At 50.2% G+C, this 19,082-nt stretch overlaps 1 protein-coding gene across 1 annotated transcript in view; it reads left to right on the forward strand.

Annotated features, from left to right (window-relative positions):
- The window catches only part of WDFY4 (WDFY family member 4), a 294,420-nt gene that overhangs the window by 257,299 nt on the left and 18,039 nt on the right, over positions 1–19,082 (forward strand). Inside the window, exons 49-54 of the mRNA XM_082637674.1 lie at positions 918–1,037; positions 2,959–3,076; positions 5,391–5,500; positions 14,080–14,233; positions 16,592–16,683; positions 18,783–18,995. Coding sequence (XP_082493800.1) covers positions 918–1,037; positions 2,959–3,076; positions 5,391–5,500; positions 14,080–14,233; positions 16,592–16,683; positions 18,783–18,995 — 807 coding nt within the window. The remainder of the gene's footprint in view (positions 1–917; positions 1,038–2,958; positions 3,077–5,390; positions 5,501–14,079; positions 14,234–16,591; positions 16,684–18,782; positions 18,996–19,082) is intronic.

A 19,082-nucleotide genomic window follows, 5' to 3' on the forward strand; every position in this document is an offset into this window, starting at 1 on the left:
ACCCTGTACACACACACACACACACACACACACACATGCTCCATCAATGAAGGTGTATGTGTATCAATGAACACACAACTCAGGAAGGTACAGCATTCACTTCTTCTCCTGGGAAGTCACACGTGGCTCCCAGACTGGATGAGCTGACATTCAGCCTTGGGTTCTCAGTGGAAGGAAAGGACCCCAAGAGAGCTAGCCTTACAGATCACATAGCAACAGGAAAGTAACTCTTCGTCACTCAGGTCCAAAATCCTTTCCCAAGGATCAGGCCAAGGAAAGGAGAGACCGCAGCATGCAGGTCCCATCAGAGATGATGGCTGCACTGGCTGCTCGTTCACCAGTTGGCCTTGATGAATTTTTCCCAAATGCAATCCCTGTCTCCACCTGTGACATCTTTAAGCAGAGGGCCCTAAGAGTGAGCATTATCCAAACACGCACGGTCAGGAGAAAGAGAGTTCCTGAAGTCCCAGAGGAAGATAGATCATTCAGCCTGCTGGTGAGGGCCTCTTTCCCGGTGACTGCAAAGTCCCCTCAGCTTATGTTTTCAATCATAAAGAGGTCAGCAGCAAGTTTACCCAGCATTTGTGCTATTATTTTAATCAGCTTTTGAGTATCACCCAACAGTTGACAAAAAAGAATGCTTTAGCCTTGGCTTGGACTGCTGAGTTGTATTTTTTTTTTTTTCTGGCTGACTTTGCTTCCTGACTAAATTTGCTTCAGCTCATATTGGAATTAGCGTGGCCTCCCCAAGTCGGGCCAGTTCCAAGCACAAGGTGCACGGGGAATGGTGCAGGTGCACGCTGCCTGCTCCCACCTACACGATGCGGTTTCCTGTGCAAGCCTGGGAGTTAGACCCCCATGCCCCTCAGGAGGAGGCCAACTGTGTTGGGTTTATCCCCTCTTTGACTCTTCTGCAGAAAAGGGACATGAGCAATTTCGAGTATCTCATGCACCTCAACACCCTGGCTGGGAGGACCTACAACGACTACATGCAGTATCCAGTGTTTCCCTGGGTCCTGGCTGACTATACCTCACAGGTACGTGTTCACGTGGATGCTATGCAGTGTCCTGTGGCTTTCTGACCCTGACAACCAGAGCACCCGAAGTCACACAGAACCTCTGAGACACGGTTCAGTCCACTTGGGTCTGAGGGCTGCTCTGGTCTCAGCCCCTCACCTGGGAAGAGGCCTTTGGAGTCTGGCTGCCTGGTTTCCTGTCCCAGCCCCACTTGGGGGATGATCCACATGACTAGGACAGTAGTTAACATGCACCCCCAAGGACTTCCTGGCTCACTCGCTACCATGAAGGCAAGAGATACTCATCTGCTGAGATACTGCCATGGACCAACACCAGTCCATCAAGTGAAGAGGGCCATGAAATGTGTTCCTAGAACCAACATGTAGAGAGAGAGAGAGGGAGGGAGGGTGAGAGAGAAGAGGAGAGAGCAAGAGAGAGACAGAGATACACAGACCCAGCGAGAACAAACTCCTCTCCCGTTTTTGACTTCAGTAACTGAGATGATGGTACGTGGACATCACCCCAGATCTAGACCGGGACATGTAGCCATAAGGGAGGTCAGTGGCAACACCAGATCATCTGCTGTTCTGACCTCTGTCCCAGGACCTCAGCAGGCAGGGGAGGGAGGAGCAGGAAAGCTGACACAGCTGGACCGAGGTGATGTCACTAGGGGGGCGAGCAGGCTATGGAGCAGTGTCCTGACCACCTAGGATCTGGACATCAGGAGGTGTGTTGGGCTGTGTATGTACATGGCAGAAGGTGTCTGGGTCCTGGTTCAGATCAGCCTAGCCAGTCCTGCCTCGAGCTGTTTAGATGACTGACCCCCAGAATTTGGAAAAGGGACCTCAGTTTTTTGTGAGCTCCCATCCGCACTGAAGACACTTACCACAGCAGACCTTTCCTCACCAGCCACATGTTGCTTCTTATTGCACTGGTGGTCGTCTGAGGCCCAGGTATTTCAAAAACGAAACTTGCCAATCCCAGCTTCAACTCACATGTTGCTAAGTGGTGGGTCACCAGCCCCTTTTATTTAACCCATACCCTGTATTAAAATTTGGATTACTTAACAGTGTTCAGAAATTGGGAGATTTCTCCTAAAAAGCTGGTTTTCCAATATCTTTTGGCGAATCCAGAGATCTGGCAACTATGAAGCCCCATTCTGCCCTGGCAAAGTCAGCTGTAGCTGAGTGTGGGTCTCCACAGTGCCATGACTCACGGGGGTCTCAGGAGTGCCTGCTTCCCTGCCGCCCGCACCTGGCTGTGGCAGGTGAGGGATGGTGGCAGACCCTGCCTCCCCAGAACTGTGGTGATTCACTGCTAGTGGAAAGGAGGAAGGGTGTAAAGAAACACCTCCTTCTATAAAGACATGCAATCCCCAAGGACACCCAGCCCTGAAAACTCTTCAGGGCTCCACTGTTGTGTATTCCAAGGGTAGGGGAAGGGTCACCATTACTGCTTTCATCACCCGGAAAGGAGTGTGCCTTCAGAAACACGAGGCCCTTGCTCTCCTTTCCTCCCCAAACGGATGACTTCTAAATTCCTAGAAAATCAGTGTGATTCTAAGCAAGAACCCTGAACTATGGAAGCAAACTGCTCTGTGAGGGCAGGAGCCAAGTGTCCATTGACAACAGGAATTCTTTTGAAAGTCTCTTGGGTAACTGGTGGCTATGTTCTGATTTGGGTCAACTTGGAACAGTTCAGAGTGAACTCAATCTTCCCCTCCTCTCATTTTCTATCTCTCCCTTATTAAGTCTTTGTGGATCACTGGTTGTGGGGCCATAAAACCCTACCAGGCCTGCTAATCACCAGAGGAGGGGGTCAGACCAAACGGCAGTGAACCAATAAAGAGAACCATAAAACTAAAGAGCGTGGCTCCGGCAGTCTCGCTGGGGCACAAGAGGGTCCAGGGGAGTTAACTCCAGTTGCACATCTGCCTTCTAGACATTGAACTTGATGAATCCCAAGACTTTCCGGGATCTTTCGAAGCCCATGGGGGCTCAGACCAAGGAAAGGAAGCTGAAATTCATCCAGAGGTTTAAAGAAGTTGAGAAGACTGAAGGTGGGTAGATCCCAGCTTGACTTTTTTCTGCAATGCTCTTCATCTGAATGCCTTGCAGTGAGAGTTTATAACAATTTGGGTGTCATCTAGCCTAGAGACAATTACGTTTGGATAGAGAGCCCTTGAATTCAGTGGTCTGCACCCTGGCTGCATGTGAGAATCACCTGGGGAGCTTGTTAAAAATACTGATGTCTAGGCCTCACCTGTAGAAATTCTGATTTGAATAAGTCCACAGTGGGGTGCAGCCTGAGTGATTCCAACATGAAATCAGGACTGAGAACTATGGTGCTAAGAGCTAACACCTCCATTCCCAGAGGCAGGCAAAGGCAAGGAAGTGACATCCATTCAGCACTTTCTGTATGCCAGGTGCAGGCCAGCCTGCATTCATACACACAATGGTCCTTTTTATTTTTTATTTTATTTATTTATTTTTTTGCGGTATGTGGGCCTCTTACTGTTGTGGCCTCTCCCATTGCGGAGCACGGGCTCCGGATGCACAGGCTCAACGGCCATGGCTCACAGGCCCAGCCGCTCCGTGGCATGCAGGATCTTCCCAGACCGGGGCACAACCCCGTGTCCCCTGCATCGGCAGGAGGACTCTCAACCACCGCGCCACCAGGGAAGCCCACAATGGTCCTTTTTAAAGAGAAGGAGATTGGAACTCAGTTGAAGCAACTCACTCAAGGTTATGGCCTCTAAATGGCAGATCCTGCATTTGTCTGGCTCTAGAGCCTAGTTCCCAAATGCTGTTCGTCTGCACATCCCCTTTACAATTTTTTTTGCCACCTTCACATGCCAGCTGTCCTCTTAGTGCCTTACTGGTTTCCTTTAGGTCTATCCCCTTCTTAAGCTTCAATGGATGTATTTTAAAGAGAACGTTTTCTATCATATATTTGATGTCCGCTATACTGGTTTTCTCAAACACTTTGAAATAAACATAGCACTACTACAATGAGGAACATCCAGCTGCGAACCATGAAAGCTAACCTCGGACCGGAGGTGGCACACTTCAGAAGGCTCACTCGGCCCCGAGGCCCTGCCTTTGGTGAGCGGGTTCTCAGCAGGCTGAGGAGCTCCTCTGCATCCCACACCACCCTGGAGGCCCCTGGCCCCTGCCCAGGATCCCCACTGTGTGCAGGGCTGGCACTCAGACTTGCTGGGGGAGATGGGAGGAGATGGGAGGGGTGGGCAGGCCCTCCTTGCCCTGCTTAACTCCTCCTGAGGCTAAAGTTCAACCTATATGACCCATCTCAGTCCCCCCCACCTTCCCCCAGGTGCTGTTCCTCTGGCTCCACCGGGCACTGCTGGATCCTTCCCAGAGAGGCAGGCCAGAGGAGCATCAGCTCTCCCCAGCTGCGTCCCAGGCAGGGCCCACTTTGGTACCATTCTCTCGCATACTAACCTGGGTGTGCATTGGAGCCACACGTCGAGTTTGGGCCCTTGCACAAGTACATCCAGCAACCTCCCAGACACCTCTGATTTAGAGAACTCCCACAGCACCGCGAGGGCTGAGGGCCGGGTGCGGCACTGCGGCGGGATGGCAGAGCCGCCGTTTGGAGGAGCCCGTGCCGCCAGCCAGCTCTGCCACTCGCTGGCGATGGAAGCGAGTCTCCGACTTGCTCTGGCTTCTTCACTGGTGAAACGGGGATAATGAATAGCTCTGACTCATAGGGTGGCTGTGTGGACGCAGGGAGGGTGTGACGGAGGACACACAGCACGCACGAAGTCCACGAGTAGCAGCATCGCGATTGTTCTCTGCTGGAATGGCCCGGCCAGAGCACTGTCTCTGCCTCAGCATTCCAGCTCCGTCATACCCTGGATGGAGCAAAACGGGGAAGTCTATGCCTCTGCCATCCAGGCCCCTCTGGGAATGAGGATACCTGGGTTCTCACTCATCTGGGGGTGTCCCTGCATTAACAAGCCCCCCTTTCTCACACAGGGACTTTTGCTCTAAAAGAGGCCGGGAGAGAGGGCTGCTGATGGGACTGTAGGCACCTGAGGGCTCTCTAGGTGCCCTGAGTCAGAAGAGCAGAGTTCTGCCTCTCCGTGGACCCTCAGCACAGCCTCCTCATAGCCTGGCTCTGCCACCGTCCTGAGGGCAGACCCCTGGGGGCTTGGCCAGTGCAACTGAGGGTCTCGAATGTGCTTTCCACCCCTGGTGACAATTTGGCTGTTGGCCAGAACACCTAGGCTCCAGTGCCTGCAGGAGCTCTCTTAAGCAGGGCTCACGTTGGCTGTTCTCGAGATAGCCTGCGTGTCTCCCGCCTGCCCCACAGGTGGGGACGCCACCCCAGGCATGTCCTTTTCATTGCAGGAGACATGACTGTCCAGTGCCACTACTGCACTCACTACTCCTCGGCCATCATTGTTGCCTCCTACCTGGTCCGGATGCCTCCCTTCACCCAGGCCTTCTGCTCTCTGCAGGTGAGCTTCCCCACTCCCCCCCGCCACACACACACGCGCGCGCGCACACACACACAAAGCTGTCTCCCAAAGATTAAGAGCTAGGCTTGGATGAGGCAGGGACCCCCGCTGCTAGAAATCCAGTCTTGAGCCAGCGATTCCCACTTGACCCTGGCTCCAGGATTCCGGGCCATCCAGCCGAGGCAAGCTGCTCTTCACAGGTAAACCTGCATGTCTGCCCAACAGTCTTGCAAACAGGCTCTAAAAAATAAGGAATGAGATATGAGGAAAAAAATACTTAACATAAATAGGTTTCAGTGGAAAAGGAAAAACAGGAAGCTTGATGACTTCCTTGAAGGTAGGTGGTCAAAACTTAGAAAAATAAGCACAAAGAAGGAAGAATGAAAAGAATATCACTTGTGACATCAGAATGCGTAAAGCTATGCTAAGTACAAGGCTGAAGGCTTAAAAGTACAAACAAAATATTTTAATACTGAAGTGAACAGCTAAACTAGAGAAAGAAACTAACCAATTTGCCTACCCATAAATTAACTGACCATCATGCCAGCTTAGGGTTGCCAGATTTCACAAATAAAAATACAGGATGCCCAGGTAAATTTGAATTTCAGATAAACAATGATTTATACTAAAAAGTTATTTGTTGTTTATCTGAAATTCAAATTTACCTGGGCATCCTGTGATTTGTCTGGCAGCCCAATACAAGGTGAAAGTCGGCGAGTCTGACCCTGAGTGGATGGTGGTGTCCAAGGCACACGGGATTGCTAGGACAGAGTCCCTCCTGGGAGGCTGATAAGTTTTTTTTCTCTCTTCTCCCCTGACTGTATCACTGTAATCTTGCTTCAGGGTTATTCAGGGGCACAGGTTTTAACTAGGGAGAGCCGTTGGGTAGCCCAGCTGCCGACAGCTGGCTCAGGCAACTCCAAAGCGAGCACAGCACGGGGCCCAAGTTTAGGGCCTGTTTCAATTGAGGCCTTGCAAGGTTCCTGCGGAGAGGAAGGCATGACCACAGTGGGTTAACAGGCTGCTGAACTTGCAGGGACTCACTCTGACAGCCAAGCATCACCAAAGGAAGAACATGAGTGTCCCAGGAATTGTGTATTTTGGTCTGACTTCACCAGCAAGGTCACTCCTTATGGTCACTCAGATGACCTTGACCCCAACACCAAAGGCCATTCTGGGTCAACACTGAAGCCATCTCCTGAGCCCTGGGCAGGAGCGGGTAGGCAAGGTCAAGGTGCTGTCTCTAATTAGGAGCAAAATCCCTCCCGTTTTCTGATTCTTGGTGCAGTCCTCTCTCTCCTTGAAGGCATTCTATAACCCCTGTCCCTGGAAATTCACTCAGAAATAACAAGTGTGCTTCCCCGGAGCCTTTCTCAGGCAACAAGCATTTTAAGTGAGTTTGGTTTGGAGAACAAACGGCCCCTGAGCTGTACCCCATGCCCGGAATCCCGTCCAGCTGTTCCTCATCAGCCCACAAGGAGTGACAATCCCGCTGACGATGATGGTGATGCCTCCCGTGATGGCTTCCTGTCCAGGGAGTTCGGTCGCTTTAAAAGTTTTCCCTTGCCCCTTCAGTCTCACGAATTATAGCCCCATCTCTACCTGTTACTAAGGTTCCTCTCTGTTACGAACAAGGAGGCAGACTGAAATAGAAACCGCGAACTGTGAGATTCACATCCCAGCTCTACCACTTAATAGACACAAAGTGTTCTGCACGTTATTTTACTCTGGAAATGAGGGTTAATTATACACATCTCACCGGGCCGTTGAAATTAAAGGAGGACATGTGGGTAAAGCCCCTAGCTCAGGGCTGATGCTGCGAAGGTGATCAGTCATTGTTCTTCCCTCCTTCCTCCCGCCGTCAGTCAGATCTCTTCTGAGCAGGTTTGAACTGGTGCAAGCTGCTCCTCTTTGTTTTAAAGTAATTCAAGACAGTCTGGACTGCCTCAAAGCATTCCAAATGGCATGAGCCAGATGAAACAGGTGTGCTGCAAACCTACTGGGTTAAGGCCACTTTGAAGCTAGTCACAATGGGTTGGAGCTTTTCTTAGCCAGGTTGGTCCAATGGTGACCAGCCCAAACTGGTTTGAGATAGTTTAAACCAGTGTGAGATGGTCAAAGGCACTTTTATCTTCTTTTATGTATCACAAATGCAGTCATATCAGCTTGAGTTCTTTTGACTACCTTGCTGAAGTCTGATGCGACTCCTGGTTTTTCTGGGTTCAAATCTATCAGTGGCACATTGGCTCATCTGAGTTGAAATCTCCACGGTGCTTCTGAATTGGTTTTGCCTTCCTACTTTTAACTGCCTCTTCTAGTGGGTCACAACTGGTCCAAGCCTTTGGAATGAGCAGAAGAACCAACCGTCTTCTGCTTTTCCCTTAGCATAAAAGATGAATTTTAGTCTCAGGGGAATGTGTACAACAGTTAAATCTGGCAGGAATATGCTTGCCTCCCCTTTGGGAGTCCTGGGGCCTGTGCAGACCTCCTTAGGAACATTCTGGCATCTTCCTGGAGTCAGGCTTTTCCCTCCATCCCACTCTGCCTCCTCGGAGGCAGACTCGTTTCTTCTCAAGATACCTTTGCTTCACCCCTGTGTGGTGACAAGGAAAGGAGCCTCACTACATTCTCAGCAGCCCAAGACTTCCAGCCCCCAACCCCAGCGTGGATCATGGGGTGGAGAAGAATAGGAAAGGTGGAGAGGTGCAGAAACCAGGCAGAGAGGCCTTTCTCACTTATCTGAGAGCAGGGACGTGCGAATGTCCAGTATTTCCAGAGCTGGTGTACCTATAAGAGTCAGCACAAGGAAGTGCATGCTCTTCCGTTCTGTGTTAAACAAACTCTGCCTCTTGGCTATTATGTGACTAATCCAGAGTGACATGCTCACTCCACGGCTCAGCTGGGATGGCTTTGGTGTGGAGAGATGGTGCCTGTGGGTTCACCCTGTGTGGTCTGAACGCGGGTACAGCCTTCTTTGGGCTGTGGCCTGTCCACAGGGCACGGTGCAGAGGGGCGTGGGCAGCCTAAGAATTGCAGTGTGACATATTCCAATTCCTAGGTATAAGTTTTCCTTTATTCTCTTCACGTTTAAATCTTATAAGGCTGGTCTTAGAATTGATGTCTACCCCTACTGTTGCTGTGTTTGTTTTTCTGCCTCAAATCTGTTATTAAAATGATAGCCTCTTACAATCCAGAAAATGTGGTATACAGACAGTGTGACCTGAGCAGGTGGCACATGCAGGCAGTGTGACCCGGGCACAGGTCGGTTATGTGCTCTGTTATCCCCATCCCTTGGGGTGTGAGACCACTGTCTGCCGAGCTGGGGGCTTGCCTCCCAGGATGCTGTGATTCTCAGGAATCTCGCCTACTGGGAGCCAGTGTCTGTGAGCCTTCAGTCAGTTGAGCAACCGGAGGCCACACCAGGCTGGGGCCACGGCCCAGGCCCGTTTCCACCCTGGCAAGAGCACCAGTTGCTCTCAGGCCTGAGCTGGGACCCAGCCTAGGCGGGGCAGAGCAAGGCAGCCAGCACCCCAGCGAGGGCACAGTTCCGCTGCTGCTGTGTTGAATAAGAAACTGAAATCAAGTGCTGTGTTAAGTCACAGCCCGTGTGAAGTCAGCTGTTACCAGCAGTGGGGAAGGGTTTTCTGCACCACTTGAGGTGAGACAGCTGGTTTTGTGTAAGACATATATGCCAACTGCAGAGAGAAGCAAGGGCCGTGGGCAGCACTTGGCCCACCACAGGCCATCCACTTAGGGGCTCCGTGGGTGCCAGCCCCGCATGGAGTTGTGTCCTTAATAAAGGTGTAACTGTTATTACACTGACTCAAGAGGGAGTGTTCGAAAAGGCACATGACAGAGTTGGCAGACCTGGCACAAAGTCCTGGCGCTAGAACTTTCTCACTGGTGGTGTTGAATACCCGAGCCTCTGTTCCTCCTCCTTTGACCCCTGACTCAGTGGGTGATGAGGGCTAAGTGAGACTCAGTGCTGAGATCCAGCATGAGAACTATTTGCTGTTGCCCTGCGCTCCATAGGTGTGCACGCTCCTCCCTTCAGCATAGGCAGCGCCTTTTTCAAAAGGCCACATCCTACAGGAAGGAAAGCTAACGGCTACTTGGGGTCAGCCCGCCCTCAGTGGAGAGAGAGCAAGACAGACAAGGCAGCTGAACTGGTGCATCAGCTTCCCAAATCCACGTCGGACCGGCAGCTCGCTGAGGGGGACGCCCGAGCCCGAGGAAGCCCGCACTGGCCCCTTTACTTCCTTGGTGGTGGTATTGCCTCAAAACTGCCCTGAAGAACCTAGGGGTAAGGTGGGAATAAAGACACAAACCTACTAGAGCATGGACTTTAGGATATGGGGAGGGGGAAGGGTAAGCTGGGACAAAGTGAGAGAGTGGCATGGACATATATACACTATCAAACGTAAAATAGATAGCTAGTGGGAAGCAGCTGCATAGCACAGGGAGATCAGCTCTGTGCTTTGTGACCACCTAGAGGGGTGAGATAGGGAGGGAGGGAGACGCAAGAGGGAGGAGATATGGGAACATATGTATATGTATAACTGATTCACTTTGTTATAAAGCAGAAACTAACACACCATTGTAAAGCAATTATACTCCAATAAAAATGTTAAAAAAAAAAAAAAAAAAAAAACCTGCCCTGACGACCCAAAGGCTACTTCCCTCCTGCTCCGTCCCAGGACCCTGCCCCTCCTCACTTCCCCTCATACCTCCCTTCTACTTCTAATAACTTCCACATCCTTCTTTTTCTTCTTTTGAGCCCATAGTTACCTTCCCCATGCACGCTGAGATCAGGGCCGGCCAAGCCTAGGGTCGCTCCCGAGGTCCTGGTCTGCGAAGGGGAGGGAGGCACCAGCCGGGCTCCTTCGGTACCTCTTCCCGTGTGCCTGGCTCCAGCTGAGACATCACACACACGCACGCTCTCCCACACTCTCTCCCTCACATGCGCACACTCTCACACACATCACAGTGTTCACACCCACAACAGTCATCCAAAGTTTGCAGAGGAGGGCATGGGACATTAAAGGGACTAAGAGACTTCCCGGAGTCCACGCTACCAGTGGCGCTGAAATGCCCTCCCAAGTCCTCTTGGTTTTAAAGCTATGATGCTCTCTGCTCGCCCTGCATGCTGCCTCTTTGATGGACAAGCGACAGCCGCTTAGGTCAACTGATGTACTGACGGGGTCCTGTAAGTGAATTATTTACGTGGGATACTTTTAAATTACTGGAAAGGATATGAGAAGGGGTCACCAGGCTGCTCATAAAACCAATCGCGTTATTTAGGTGTGGTGGTGGGTTGATTTGGGTCAGTCCCACTGAAGGAAGAATAGACTTTCTAGCACATGTTATCAAAACATCTGTGTTAAGTGTCCTGGGGCACATGCAGTTACTGGCCTTGCTGTGGGTGTGGGTCAAGAACTGAATTTTTTTTTCAACATAGTTTCCCTCCCCTGTTGGAGAGGGGTTTAAGAGTGTTACCACTGAAATGCCTATCCAGGGACACAGGTGCACATAGACTCTGTGTCCTCTTGCAAAAGGAATAACACCTTCAATATAGAAACTCCTTTCAAGGTGTTACCAGTTTTAATCAATGCACCATAATCCATGAACTTTACTCTGATTTTAACTCCTGTCAATGTTCAGCAACAGTCCTCGTTGGCCACTTCTTCCCTCATTATTTTGCTTTTAATTTTGATTCACCTCTTAGTAAAACTGAGCACCTCTTAAAGGATTTTGAGGAAAGATATCTAGGATTATATTATTTATGAGCCCTTCAATATTCAGAATATCTTTCTGGTGTCTTTACATACGAGTGATGTCAGCTGGGCGTAAAATCTGAAGACTGTTACCTTTTGCTTCAGAAACCTCCAGACTTAGCTGCCTTGTCTTTTGGCTTTAGTGTCACCTGGGAAAAGTCTTCTGCCAGTAAGAGGTAGCTCTTTTGTTGATAACAGTGGCCTTGCTACTACTTTTTTCGGTCTGTTTGGATACATGTAGGATTCATTATTCTTGATATTCAAGAGTATTGGCGGAATCGATTTAGAAGCAGATCTTGGCCCAGTAATTCTCTCTGGTCACTTCGTTTCCATCCAACCTCTAGACCTAGTTTTGTTGTTGCTTTATTTCGTTTCAGACTTTCCTTATGGAGATACTCTGTAAACCTCGATTGTGCTTCTCTGCCTCACTCCTTCTCTCCCTTTCTTTCTTCTATCATCTCTTCCTTTCCTCCTTCCTTCCCTTCCTGAGAATCAAGTCCTGGTGGGATTTCTTGCTGGCAGCCACCAGAGTTTGTGTCAACCCACAGACTTACAATACGAGTTACAAAGCAGCTCCACTTTTCCTTCCAGGGAATTTGGCATTTCTTTTGTATTGCAGAAGTGAGCAAACCCATTAATTTTGAAACAAATGTATGCAAATACATTTATTAATATAGGAAATAGGAAAATCAGTTATTGCTTCCTTTATAAATAATACAGGCTTAAGTTTTAAATATATTACTTTTGCTAAAATGTATTAGACAGCTGTGAAAAAAATAACATTTTTCTTTGTGGTAATATCTTTAACCAGATTTGTAGCACTAACAATATTTCCTATGTATATATTATTTTTATTTAATACAGGTAATCTTTTTATTACCAAATCATATTGTTTCTCAGGAGATTACCATCAGCACTCATAAAAGCTGCAAAAGGAAAACAGGACGACGAGAAGGCATCAATCTCCCGCAGATGTAAGGCGAGGGCTGCAGATTAAATATGCAAAGCTCCTAATACATTTCGATGAGCGACTTGTTAGGGGCAGATTTATTTAGAATCACTCCCCCCTCATTTAGTTTCCATTTCAATTTGAATCTCATGGTGGGTGTCATCCCCTAATTTTAACCAAGAGCAAAGCCATCTTGGAGAAAAGCCACATCTTTAAGCTGACCAAGAACTGTGTTTGGTTGCAAACCCAGGGGTTACTGGGTTTCTTGGTGTCCCTGACCCTGTGCAGAGAATGACTCATGGGTTTCACTGGATCCTCACATCTGACTCAGAAAATAGACCAGCCTGCCAGGATGCCCCAGTGTGGCCTCCCTCAGGTGTGTGGCAGGTTCTTCCTTCTCAGAAAGAGCTGAGTCCCCTTGGCCACACATAGCAGGTCATATGCCCCAGGTCCAGGATTCCCCCCCAGTAACCGGCATAACGGCAAAGCATGCCCTTTGGAGTTGCATCCATGGGTTTTGAACTCAGCTCTGCCATTCATTTCTTTTGGAAAAATTAATAAACTTTGAGAAGCCTCAGTGTTCTGGCCTACAAAATGGAAATACCAATTCCTTCCTGATGCACCTTCTGTGAGGACAAAGAGAGAGCATCTCTGCGTGTGTAAAGTGCTAGCGTATTCTTTACCCTTCATCCGCTGCTGCCGATGGGAAACCTCGGGCCCCTGAAGATTGAAGGGAGCTGGTGGGGCAGAGGAGGGCGCTGGCATTCTGGGTTCTCCGCCTTTGTTCTTGGGGCCACATGTGCACTCTGCAGCGGGTGGCAGGAAGAAGGCAAGTTCTAGCTGTACAAGAAGGGCCCAGTTTCTATGGGGACAAGTGAACTATTGAATTCCAGGGAAGAGGTGTCCCTTGGGCATCCCTAAACCTAAGCAGACAGACCCATATCCCAGTTTCAGAAACTCTTTTCTGAAGTCCCTCTGCCCACAGTGTCTTCAGTTCTCCAACTGGCACCTCTCTGCCTCCTCCCAACCCTCAAGATCACCTGATGAATAAGGGTAGCGTCAACTGAAGAGATTTGACAATTCAGATGAGAGGAGCAGAGAATCGAAGGAAAGACTTTGCCTTAAGTCTAAATTGGTCCAATCCCAGTTGCCAAGCTCGGGACTGCATCGAGCCACCTGTGGAAATGGGCCTTGGAAACAAGGCTGGCCTTCGTGGGTGCTGCATGCAGCACCATATGCCTCCAGTTCTCCATCCTCAGACCTGTTCTTGCTTGTCAAGGCTGCTATGTTATATGCCACCAGGGCTCTGACCTGACCTGCTTTCCTTGCAAGGTCTTGCCCTCTGCTCAGAACATTGACGTTTTCTCTGTCACTAGGCTTTCAGATTCACCAGGGGTCGACTTCTCCAGGAAATTTTCCCACACGTAGAATGTCTGACCCACTCCTTGTCCTATAGCTGGTCCTTTGTATCCTGTCTTTATGCCTGATTCAGAGCTGACCCTCAGCAAATGTGGGAGATGGTCAGATGCATGACTGTGGTTTCCTGTCTCTGATCTGAACTCCAATTTTCAAACTGGGAAAACATTGCTCCCTTTATCACAGTGGATCATGCATCCTCCGTGGAAGCTCCTGTTGTAGGGTTCCAGAGAGTGGTTGAGGGAATAGATGCCTGAAGAAACCATCACACACATGCATGGACTGACTCATGCATGTGTGTGTGTGGGTGAACGAAAGTTTCTAACAGTGAAACCCGTGCCTCGGGGACAGAGTGGACGAAGGGGGCCCACACTAGGGATGCCTGTGCACCCCGAGTTCTCACTGCATGCAGCTGATCATGTCTCCCCTTTTCTGCTTAGGGTGGAAGCTTTGATGTGGCAGATAGAATGTTCCACAGCATGAAGAAAGCATGGGAGTCAGCCTCCAGAGAGAACATGAGTGACGTCAGGGAGCTGACCCCAGAGTTCTTCTACCTGCCCGAGTTTCTGACCAACTGCAACGCCTTGGAGTTTGGTGAGTGGAGCCGGGGAGAGGCTGCAGGGGCCGGGCAGCTCGTGGGTCATGACATCAGTGTCTTTGCCGAGCAACTAAACACACAGGCCCTCACCAGACCGATAACGGTGGGCAGATTGCCGTGAGGCCTCCACTGGGTGGCGGCACCTGACAAGGAGGTGGGAGCTGAGGTAGGACATAGCCCCAGGGCTGCAGGACCACCAAGCCACGGTCCTACCCACGACCTCCTTCCGAGAGTCCCCAGGCCTCAGTCTGCAGTGAGGCAGCAAGCAGGGGGCAGGAGCCCTCGCTGATAGCCAGGCCTGGCCCTGCCCTGCTGTGTACCTCAGGCGAGCCCCGGCCCCTCTCCGCCCCATTTTCCTCCAAGTCCCACAGATGGGTTAGCCTGGGCCCTATGAGCAGGACCCAGAGATCCTGCACCTCCCAGCACAGACTGCTAGTGTGTCCATGGGCAGTGGTATGGGCACCCTTGGTGGTTCCTTCTCTTTCCTGCCCTCCAGGCCCCACTCCAGGGTGAGCCATGCTTTTTTACCTATTGCTTTAGAGGAGGGACAAAAATTTCAGGAAGCTCCAGTGGGCAGGCCCCCTGGTGACTACATGTACCTTGGGAGCCTCCACTGTAAACATCAGGGTGACTTGTGGAGGGGGTGTGTGGTCAGAACCCCCAGCAGGGCGTGTGGGATGGACTCACCCACCCTGAGGAGGGCACTCGTGAACCAGTGCCAGCAGACACCTGGTGCCCCAGAGCTCCCCTTCCTCAGGGCCCTCCTTCTTCCTCCAAACAGCACATGTGGGCCTGCACCTTGAGCCAGACCAGGTGTGGGCCCAGGGGAGCACAAGTGAGGAGATCCAGTCCCTGACTCAAGCACCCACCTCTTGTGTAGTGGTCTGCAGACTGAATACCAGTGGAGCATTCAAAACATGTCCAGGCCCAGGCCTGTCGAGTCTGAGCCCGTGGAACTTGGTGGCCTCGGGAGTGTTCAGATTCTCAGATGCTTCACGTGCGTCAGGGATGAGAACCTGACAAATGTAAAGGGCAGTTCCCATAAGATGTGATGAGGTCCATGAAAAGAGTAAATCAGGGGCGGTGGAAGCTGAGAGGAGGGGTCCCAGCCGACCTGAGGTGAGGGGGCCGCTGGAGGGAGGGCACTAGCTCTCCTTAGAGGTGGAGGCCGGCTCTCTGCCAAACGGGAGGTGCTCAGCAGCAGAAATGACCTGCACAACAGAGACCACGTGTCCTCAGGGAAGTCAGGAAACCAAGTGGCTATTAAGTACCTACTGCATTCAGGCACTTTTTGGACACTGAGGATTTAAGTTGGGTGTCCTGGGGCGGATTGCCCTGAAGGTATTTATATTCTGTGTGGGGACAGGGGTAGGAGATAGAAAGTATAGACAAAGAAATAAGCTAAATACTCTTCAATGCTGAGAAGTCCTATAAGGAAAGAAAGTAGGAAAATGGTGTGAGGTGACTTAGAGACCCTGTGTTACTGTGGTCCCCAGGAAGGAGCTGCCTGAGGAGGTGACAGGTGAGCTGAGACTGAATGATTAGAAGGGCCAGGCCAGTCCTGCAGGCCAGAGAGAGAGGACGTTTTCACCCCAGTTGCACCATGAGGGCTCTGGAGGGTTTCAGCAAGGCTATAGTTTGTGTTTACTGAGCAACCATCATATTCATGGAACTATTCTAAGCATGTTATGTGTATTTTCTCTTCTAATCCTTTATCAGCCCGGGAGGTAATGGGTAGGAAAGTGACTCCCCAAGAGGTTAAGCAACTTGCTCAAGGTTGTGTGGCTAATGGGGAAGAGAGAGACTCGGGCTTGAAGCCAGGCTCCTCTTCTTGGTGTCTGTGGAAGGTCCCTCCGAAAACCTCCTATCTTAACTTTAAAGTGGAGAGAAAATGCATACATTATAGAGTTGAGTGAAGAGTCAATAAGACAACGCGTGCCAAGCACCTAGCATAGTGCCCTGGCATAGCGGTAGGTGCTCAAAATACGATGGCTTTCATTGTTACTGCAATTACCTCCTTACTTAGCACCGTGCAAAGAGCACCTGGATGAAAAGGCATAGACTAGAGGGGAGGAAGACACACAGACGATGATGACACAACAATCATTTTATGCACGGGCACTACCTGGAAGCAAGTAGGGTCTTATGGAAGCCTGAAGAGGTGGAAGGCTTAGAACCCCAGTAGGAATATTCCAGGCAGAAAGGGTGGGGTCACTCCCCACAGAGGAGGCAGGGAGCAGTGTTGTCTATGCAAGAATCGTAGTACTAGACAGCTCAGTGTTTACACCCCTTGGTTCCTAGCCCAGTTTGGGCTCCCATTTATCCAAAGCCTTGCTCTCTCTCACCCCATTCAGGCTGCATGCAGGACGGGACAGCACTGGGGGACGTGCACCTCCCTCCCTGGGCTGATGGGGACCCACGGAAATTCATCAGCCTGCATAGACAAGTGAGTTGGGTGGGGTCATGGCAGAGTCCCTGGGGTCCTGAATGAGGACCTCAGGGTGCCCTCAGTGTTCATTGAGACTTTCTGCCCGAGTGGATGGCTGTGATAAGCACTTCTGAGGCTCTTATGTCTGGAGGGCCCAGAGAAACAGCTGGGCCCCGTGCCCCGGCTTGGCAGGAGAAGGCTTGGGTTCTGGGCTCTTTTAAGAGCTCCATTAGGCTTTGCCCTTGTGCCAATTTGTTGTGGGACTCATGGGGGAAGCAAATTCAGATTCTTGTTGGATGGAGGGCAAGTCGGTGCCCTTAGCCAACTCTACACATAGGTCCAAGCCCTGGGCCATGTTGCCCAGTATAGTTCAGGGGGCTGGAGGCTCCAAGGGGCTCCCACTGGCCAAAAGATTTGCCAGGACTGGGGAAGACTTGACTTATTATGCAGAAAGGCTGATTTGGGTAGAGGCCAGAGGCCATTTGGGGACACATATCCTGGATCGAATACCTGAGTTAGCATAAACACATGACAGTATGTTCAACATCATTAGTCACCAGGGAAACATACACTAAAACCACGAGATGCTACTACACATTCACAAGTATGGCTCAAATTTAAAGTACTGCTAAAACCAAGAGTTAGGCAAGGATGTGGAGCAGGCAGAATTCATCCTGCATAGCTGATGGGGAAAAAATGGTATAGCCACTTTGGAAAAGAGCTTGGTAATTTCTTATGAAGTTGAAGATGCTTTTGCCATATTGCCCAGCAATTCCACTTGTAGGTGTTTACTCAAGAGAAATGGAAACTTGTCCACAGAAAGATATGTACGTAAATATTCATCAGTTTTATTTATACTAGTCAAAAAGAAAAAACAACCCAAATGTCTATCACTGGTAAATGGTTAAACAAGTGATACATCCATACAATGGAATATTACATAGTAACAAAAAGGAACAGATTATGGGTACATGAATTAATAGGATGAATCTCGAAAGCATTGTCCTGAGCAAAAGTAGCCAAAACCCAAAGCTACATACTATGGGATTCTATTTTTGTGACTTGTTTGAAAAGGTAAACTATGGGAGCAGAAAGCAGACCAGGGGTTAGTCTGGAGTAGGAGATGAGCAAAAATGAGTAGAAGAGAACTTTTTGAGTTGATGTAAATATTCTATATCTTGATTATGGTGTTGGTTACATGACTACATGCATTTTTTAGGACACATTAAACTGTACATTTAGGGCAAATTTTATTGGCAGCAGGCCTGACTAGTAACAACAAAGCTGTGTCTTTTCCTCTGTCCTTCTCCCTTGGCGAGGAGAAAGTTCTTCCCTGGTTTATCCTTGCCTCTGGGAATTCGGTAACGGCAGTCATCACACCTCCTGCGGCATTACCCACATGTGGCCTTCTCAGAACCACTTTGGCCATGTGCCTCAGAAAATTAACCTGGCCCAGGTGACCTGATTTTCCCAAGCACAAGTGTAAGTGTGCATGTCCTCCCAGAGGATCGATAAGGGGAGCCCAGACAATTCCAAATGAACATCTTTGGGTTCTGGGGACCAAGCTTTGGAGCTGGGCTCTACTCAGCAAAAATGGGTGCCATCTCTCAGGTGAACTGGGACATCAAAACACTGGCCCACATTTCTTTTTTTTTTTTTGCGGTACACGGACCTCTCACTATTGTGGCCTCTCCCATTGCGGAGCACGGGCTCTGGACGCGCAAGCTCAGTGGCCATGGCTCACGGGCCTAGCCGCTCCGCGGCACGTGGGATCTTCCCGACCGGGGCACAAACCCGCGTCCCCTGCATCGGCAGGCGAACTCTCAACCACTGCGCCACCAGGGAAGCCCCCACATTTCTTCTTGCTCAAGGTTATTTTATGGACTGGATAGGCTCCTCAGACCTGTTGTGCCACACTAGCTGGAGGCAGGAATTAGGTGGTCCTCAGATGGACTGCATGTCTGCTACTTAGTGCTCATCCAACCCAGGGAGGCATCACTCATCTTTCCTGTGCTGATCTGGCGTCCTGAACCACATGCCCCATCCTGATCTGGGCAGAGAGCCCATGAGTCCATGAGACACCTGTGTTTTTCATGCTCTTTGGGTTTTGGTTCCAGGCTTTGGAAAGTGACTTTGTCAGTGCCAACCTGCACCACTGGATAGACCTCATTTTTGGGTACAAGCAGCAAGGGTCAGCCGCAGTGGAGGCTGTTAATATCTTCCACCCCTACTTCTACGGTGACAAAATGGACCTCAGCAGCATCAGTGACCCCCTGATCAGAAACACCATCCTGGGGTTCGTCAGCAACTTTGGACAAGTGCCCAAACAGGTACAGCATGCCATGGCTTTCGTCTTGCTTTCTCCAAAGAGTGTGTGCAGGATGAGCTTGGATGGGAGGGAGAGTGAGAAGTAAGCA

The sequence above is a fragment of the Mesoplodon mirus genome (genome assembly GCF_964341445.2).
Source record: "Mesoplodon mirus genome assembly, chromosome: 2".
In the NCBI taxonomy this organism is placed as follows: Eukaryota; Metazoa; Chordata; class Mammalia; order Artiodactyla; family Ziphiidae; genus Mesoplodon; species Mesoplodon mirus.